The sequence below is a fragment of the Drosophila novamexicana genome, unplaced genomic scaffold, assembly GCF_003285875.2.
Source record: "Drosophila novamexicana strain 15010-1031.04,08,12 unplaced genomic scaffold, DnovRS2.1 tig00000308-arrow-arrow-pilon, whole genome shotgun sequence".
Taxonomy (NCBI): Eukaryota; Metazoa; Arthropoda; class Insecta; order Diptera; family Drosophilidae; genus Drosophila; species Drosophila novamexicana.
The window spans coordinates 1,053,920-1,061,235 of record NW_020824799.1 but is presented as its reverse complement, the minus strand read 5'-3'; the positions used below and the strand labels follow the sequence as shown (position 1 = coordinate 1,061,235).

The 7,316-nt window shown below is 41.0% G+C and overlaps 1 protein-coding gene across 2 annotated transcripts; it reads right to left on the bottom strand.

Moving 5' to 3' along the window:
* Positions 1-56: 56 nt before the first annotated feature.
* LOC115759607 lies at positions 57-1,029 on the bottom strand. 2 transcript variants are annotated; one of them, XM_030700579.1, is made up of 2 exons: positions 722-1,029; positions 57-650 (listed from the first exon to the last, which is right to left on the bottom strand). In XM_030700579.1, the coding sequence occupies exons 1-2, from the start codon at positions 960-962 to the stop codon at positions 250-252; spliced, it is 642 nt and encodes a 213-aa protein (XP_030556439.1). In that variant the 5' UTR covers positions 963-1,029; the 3' UTR covers positions 57-249. The 2 variants fall into 2 exon arrangements, with proteins under 2 accessions (XP_030556439.1, XP_030556438.1); XM_030700578.1 differs by having other exon boundaries at positions 58-668; positions 722-1,027.
* Between the last annotated feature and the right edge of the window lie 6,287 nt (positions 1,030-7,316).

Below are 7,316 nucleotides of genomic sequence, written 5' to 3'. Positions count from 1 at the left end.
GTGTTGGTTGTAAGAAGTTAATGGAAATAAAGATTATGATATTGATTTTATTTGAATAAGCTTTATTCAGCATTTTGGACTCAATTTAAAGCTGAACTGCAGATGAACTAATGTGTTTAATATGCGTGTTTGTGTATATGTATATAGTCGGGATTTTTCAAAATGTGTACGAAGTGTGTGGCAGAAGGCTGGCAGGCTCTTAAAACTGGATAACAATAAATTTATGTTGGTCGAAACTGTGACCCTGTCCTATTTTTTGTTGTCATCATTCGATGGATCCACAATCTCATCTGAAATGGCGAGCATTTGAACTTCCTCGATGATCTCGGGAATGCAATTTGTTTGGTTATCCATCGTCTTTTCTGGCACATTTAGAATGATATCCTCGCGCAAGGCTTCTGCTGCTGCTATTGTGGGCCCCTCTTCGGCATTAATCGAATCAGTTTGCTGCGGCTCGTCCTGCAACTCGATTGTCTCTTGATCCGTTGCCGGTTTCTGTTCCTGCCGATTGGCCACCTTCTGGCGGTGGAATAGCTGTTTCCAATAGCCTGATATCGATGTCTTTATTGTGGGCTTTAGGTTTGGCACCGGCTTGTCAGCAGCCTCCTCCACAGCCGTTTCGTTATTGCTGGAAGTGGGCTCGTTTTGCTCTACAAATTGTACATTGCCTAGATAGTGTAGTATAGTTTGGATTATCAGTTTGTGTCATTTGGTTAGCTACCTGTCTTGGAGTTGCCCTTCAGTCGTGTGAGTAAACGACTAATGCTGCCCGGCTTGGCAGGATCTTTGTTGGCCTCATCTTCCAGCTCAGTCACCTCCTCGCATGCTTCTTGGCTTGTGTTCGACTTCTTGCCAAGCTTGAAGAAGCGTTTTAGCGAATTGGATTTCGATCCGGCTGTGTCCTGTTCAATTGTTGGCAAGTCTTCTGGCTCGGCAAGCGGTACATCTTGAAGGTTTGACATTGTGCAACCACTTGAATTTTTCAAATTTTTATTTATTTGGTGCTCGTTGACTTACGAAATAAAAATGAATCTGACTAAACAGTTAACAACAACTGCTTTAACTTTAAGCCAAGGCCTACTGAAAGTCGTTCAACAACACCATGCAGCATGAAGTCCTGTTGCTGGCATTTGAAAATTTATATGTCTGCCAATTGGCGGCACATTTAATTCTCGGCCAACATGTGTTAACAACGACATCGAAACTGGTTTCAATTGATACGATTTTAAATTTTTTCCTCTCTCTCTAGCTCTCTCTCTCTCCCCCCTGTCTCACCTGTCAATACCAATACCAATATCAACCTATATCAATTTATTCAATATGGTACCACACAATACCCCTCGTTATTCGTTAGTCCATTGTTCCAAATGTTTTTCGTTTTATGCCCCACACTTCCCTTCAGCTGCACCAGTGAGCCCTGACCACCAACAAAGCCGTTTCGTGCTGCCTCTTTCAAAATCAATTGAAGAAGTGGCGATTCCTGATGTCGACACTGCCTCGCATCGGTTGTTATTATGCTTGTAGTACGAGCTTCCTACAAGTATTGTATGTACATAAATTTATGTAGTTATGTTGTATTCCAGCACCTGAACAATGCAAAATCGCCAGCAGCGCCAATATTTTGTTTCTTCTTTTTTTTTATCAAAAGGGTGTTGAAATTTCAACGGATTGCTCTTATAAAGTATGTCGAGCATGCGAACTTTTGTAGTATACGCTTTTTGGCTGTAGTTGTATCAAAATTATTATTCTTAAATGCATTTGCTATTATCGTCAATTGATGAATATATGTATGACTGAATGATTGGCTGAAAGAGTGCTAAAGGTACCTCATAATAATAGAGATGCTCGCTAAGACTGGATTTTGGGAAATTCCACCCGCGAGATTGGGAAAAATCGTGAAAACGGCTGAATGTAACTTTTCTGTTTAACAGAAAATCGACCTCAAACTCTGTTTTAAAGATCTTTAAGCGGTTTCTTACACTATTCAAAAAATCCACACCTACTTAGTGGTAATGGGAATCAAAGATTTGGTGGGTGTAGTTTTGGGTTCAAGCTCATATCCGTTAAACATGTAATTTATTTAAAAAGCCAGCTTATGGTGACTTTTTAAAAATGATTGTGGACCTTGTAAGCTGAGTTGAATTTAAAATGTATATTAAATTTATGGTTGCACTGCTCATAGAAGAGCGGGGAGATATCAATAAATCATTGGCAGCAGAAAAACAAGGATGTCCTTTGCCAGGGAGCATCTGCTAGCCAGTTAACGAGTTTCTCGCCCACTCCAAAGAAAGTGTGAAAATGTCAGTGACAATGAGTTTGGAGTTGCATTTGCCAGGATCAAACGGACGACGTGTAGGAGTGCATTTGGGGTCGGGTTGGGTGTCGCAATATAATGCCAAACGGATATGTTGTTTGTGGCATGCCGGCAAATTCATTGCCAACACATTTGTAAATACCAAATGCCCCAGCAACAGCAGCCGCAGCAGCCGCAACAGCGCCAGGAAAACAACAATAATACCAACACCCCCTGGGCTTACGCAACAACAAAGGGCAGCAGCAGAAGTGAAAACAATGGCAGCAGAAGCTGCAACAGCACACCGCAAAATGTGTTGCATGCCCCCTGGCGCTGTTGTGGAGATGAACTCGCTGGCTGGAGTCGGTTGTTGTTTCGTCTGGCAACGGCCCGTTCAGGCAATCCTCACAGACAAAAGGCAGCAAGTGCATTCATTCATTGGCAATAACAATCAAACTGCTGCTGGCACTTGGCTGCTGTTGCCGCTGCTGAAGCAGAGGAAATCTTCCTAGTCCGCCGAGTGACCCGCTCGCCGCAGTTCTTGTTGCGCATTTGCAATGCCATTCAACTTGTTTGTGCCGCCGACAACAGCACCAACAACAACAACAACAACAACAACAACAACAACAACAACAACAATAACAACAACAACACTGCCCAACATAACCATTCAATGTTATTGACTCTAATATTTTGTTGTATCCCTTTCGTCTAATCGTCATAGATATCGAACAAGTACTTGTACTCTGTGATTCAGAGGCGTCTTCCCTCATGTGGGAAAGGTAAACTTTAACGTGTCGTACTTTGATAAAGGTCATAAATTCATAAATTCTGTTGCTCCAGCACAAGCTAGTTCAATTTGGCACTACTTCGAATCCGCCTGATCTGCGGCTTTATAGTAGATTTACAATATTTGCTTTGTGCACAAGTCTGTTTATATATAACCCTAGCGATAAAGAGTTCAATCGCTTTAGTTTATTGGCCCCTGAGCAGCAACAACACGAACTCTCGGCTCTATTTACAATAAATATTTTATGTACGAGCATAACGATAATAATTTTACGTCGTTGTGTATTTAAAGCGCATTGATAATGTACTTTTTATTATTTCACACTTTCACCTTAACGATTACGACATAAAGCGACGAGCGCTCGAATGTGACTCAATATCGAAATCGTAGAGGATACATCTGAAACGAAGACCTCAGTTTAGCTAGCTTAGTAAAATTATAGAGTAAACGTTATAAATTAAAAACAAGATGAAATTCGCTGAAGTACAAATAAATTATACACATGTGGTATATTCTTGTAATTGTTTAAGACATTGACTTTTCGTTTAGCTGGCTCGAGGTGTGGGTTTACAAGATATATCAGATGCGCTACGGCAACCGTCTTCAAGGCAATTTATTTAAAGGTTTCCTTTCTTTGACCTGGAGATCGAAGCAGATTCAAAATTATATTTGGCAAGAGTTGACTTAGTTCTAGTCAACCTAAATGAACCCTTGACTTGCCCAATCCATTTGTATGACTTAGTTTCTGTGTACAAAAATACATATAACAATTATTAAAAATATGGATTTATGATAAATGGGTAATATGTTATATATGCTTATTTTCCCAATTTGTTGCTTTTTGTTATTTTTCTGCTTATATAACAGATGGTTAAGAGCAGAACCGTTGACAATAAGTCGCAGCTTGCCATCAAGTTAATCAATTACTACAAGCCGCAATAAATTTAACCGTTGCAGGCGCCATCAAAGCTGTTGATATCGATATCGGGTGATGGAATCAAAAGAAGCAGAGCGCCAGCACTGTAAACAGAATGTCAACAGTTTAATAAATAAAATCAGTCAGCAGCACAACAGGCACAGATCCAGATCCAGATCCAGAGCCAGAGCCACGACCAGACCTCAAACTGAGACTGTTGGCAGGCGCGCGACCGCAATTAAAACAACAAACAAAGGCCATCTTTGGCACGCCGAAGATTAAATACACTTGTGGACAAATGGCTTAGAAGCTATGCTGAAAAACCAGAGCATTTTCCCTACCAAAACTAATGTTTGACGGATCCGTCCGATATAATGATAAAGCAGTTCGATATTCATAAGAATTTTCTCACATTTAGGAAGCATATTAGATATAAGTAGTCTCGAGTTTGATTAAGATATTTGGAGAACTAAAAAGTTCTTCAAACAATAACTTATTTTTCTAGAGTTCGCTCCAATGTTAACCACATATTAATAACATTGTGAAAGTTGCTGAGAAAGCGCATTGAAAGATTGTATATCTCCCTTTATGCGTTACACACTAAATGACAAAATGTTATGACCCTCTGCAAGGGCATAGAAAGCCACAGGCACGAAGCGCGACTGCAAGTGAGCGAGAGATTACTCCGATTCAGATTTAGAGCCAGAGGAGAGTCGGTGCTCGAATCAGAGTCAGTCACTCGATCAGACAGTGCGAGCACACGACTCTCCAAGGCTGCTGGCAACACATGTGGGCACATCGAAAGAATCTTTGGCGTCACGTTGCCATCCGCAGCGTCGTGTGCGACAGGAGCAGATTGTCGCGGTTGATCAGAATCAGCGCCTGACATTTTGATATTTGAGTCTGCATTAAAAATATGATCGATTTATTATGCGACGAGGCGACGTTCGACGGCAGCAACAGGCCCAGCGACAACATGGCCAAGTGCCGGCTACGTTGGCTCTCGCCAGCTTCCTTCTGGCCCAGAGCATATGCGCGACATTGATTTTCGCCAAGTAATGAGGCAACTCATTAATCATTTTTTTAGTTGTGCATCGGCTGGGGGATTATGTTGCCGGCGTCGCAGCAGCGCCAGCAGCAGCAGCGGCAGCCGACGCCACTGACGGAATGCTGGCAACATGTTGCGCATGCGGCTGACTGGCGGGAACAGCTGCAGCAGGCCAGGTCCCGGAACAAACTCTGTCTGCACCTGGACCGGACTCCTACCCCCTACCCCCGTCTCCCAGCGACTGGTAGTCAGTGTGCACATCGGGTTCTGTTCGCGCACACTGCTTGATTTTGTTAACCTTTTGACCATTTGAAGTTATTTTTGTATGCTTTACTGCCAATTTGGTGGTCATTGGCCATTCACTTGACTTGCGCCTGTTGCTTGTCGGCCGTCGGTTGTCGGTTGTCGGTTGTCGGCTGTCCATGTCCGTTGTCTGTTGTCTGCTGCTTGCCAGTTGCCAGTTGCCAATTGGCTGTTGCTGCGGTTGCTCTTTTGGCACACAACGCACCATGCCTGACAGTTTGGCCGATTGCCTGGCCTCTACCTCTTGGTCTGCCACTGCCTCTGACTCTGACTCTGTCGTGCGTTGCCGTCGCGGTCGCGGTCATCTCCTGGCTTGTGGCACACACTTGTCTCACTTTGCAGCGGCCTGGTAGAGTTCTAAGTACTCTACAATACTTTTTCAGAAATGACGCTTGTACTCGATAAGCATATTCATAAATGTGTAACTTAGACCCTTACAGGAATCGGTTAGATTAGCTTTAAATAAAATAAATACATTGCATAGCTCTCTCTCTCTCTCTACTCAACTCTGTTGATTTTATTAAAATAAATATATTTTTATATATGCATATTCATATTGTATTATTTAAATATTTTAATTCGTCTTTTTTCTAACTGGACTTTGGATTGATATTGCCGTTGCTTTGTGATTTACCTGTGAGATTTTGTATTTTGCTTGTGTACGGGGTGCCACCAGGTGAACCAGGTGATGGTGTTACCTGCACTTGTCTCGCACAGTTGGCCAACTTGTAAGCTGTTGTTGTTGTTGTTGTTGTTGTTGTTGTTGTTGTTGTTGCTGTTGTTGCCGTTGTTGTCTGTGGGACCATTAGCCTTCGCTGCGAGCCACTCACAAGGCACACACGCACGCATTTTTCAAAAATCGCAATTCTAACAAAATTTCTTCATTTGCCGGCTGAACTTGTAGCTTGTTTGCAGTTGTTGGCAATTATTTATAGTTTCTGATGTATTCAATTTATTATGCAGATGTAGAAAGTTGCTAAATGCTTGATGTATGACTCTAACATATTGAGCGTAATCATTTTTGCATAATTTAGCAAACAACTTGACGGAAATGCATTTACCTATGTACTCGTATAGCCATCATATTTTCAGCAATGTCTGGAAAGTCTGCCTAGCATAAATGTATAATTGGATGTATAATGAGACAGAGTTTTGGCAACCGCACAAAGATCTGAAAACTTTCTATGCCTATTGCACAGTTTCCGGTAGTTTATGTATTAAGCACTTTATTGGTTTATTTATTTGGCTTTAACCTAGATATTTCTAAGCATACTTTTGACAAACTCGAATCTAATGATCTTTTGCCCCATTTTTTCTATCGGTACACTTTTGACAGTCAGGATGGCACAATTTTATATATTAATATTAGTTTACAGTGCAGTGAATTGGCAGATTATGACCTAGTGCGCCTGCTGCTGATAAAGTATTCATATTTTTGAGCACTTCCATCGAGAACACTTTTACCCCTTCTTGGGGCAAGTATCCAAAAGATACAAATATATTTCACAAAATATATTTGTAGCTCTTAAAGCATGCTGTAAAGGGGCTGAACTTTGATAAGTATTGATCTCTTTGACTATCGATAAATAAATATAAACTTGGTCTGCGTGTGTTATACGACAAATTATCTATTCTAAAATAACTCGTATATATTCCTGTTCTGCATTAACAGACCGTCTGTCTTCTTCACACATTTTCAAGAAAGCAATATACTCATTTTGAATATTTACAGGGTATAAATATCATACAAATCTGTTAAATTAAATTTCTTTTACCCAAAATAGGTCAAATGTATTTGATGAAATTTGGGCTAGTATTTTCTCACGACTTCTCACGATAATTCATGGCATCGGCCAACACTTGATTTATGCACAATTTGTCTGCTTAAATCCCTAATCTAGACAGGTAAATATTATCAATATTCGCTTAAAGTTCATCACACTCTGATTGGTAATTAATTACGGCC

What these genes read in the sequence shown, in the direction of transcription:
- LOC115759607 (XM_030700578.1), bottom strand. Translation starts at nt 962, where the DNA reads ATGTCAAACCTTCAAGATGTACCGCTTGCCGAGCCAGAAGACTTGCCA. An exon ending in GAAGGGCAACTCCAAGACAG is followed by an intron (nt 669 to 721) that starts GTAGCTAACCAA and finishes TACACTATCTAG; the next exon opens with GCAATGTACAATTTGTAGAG.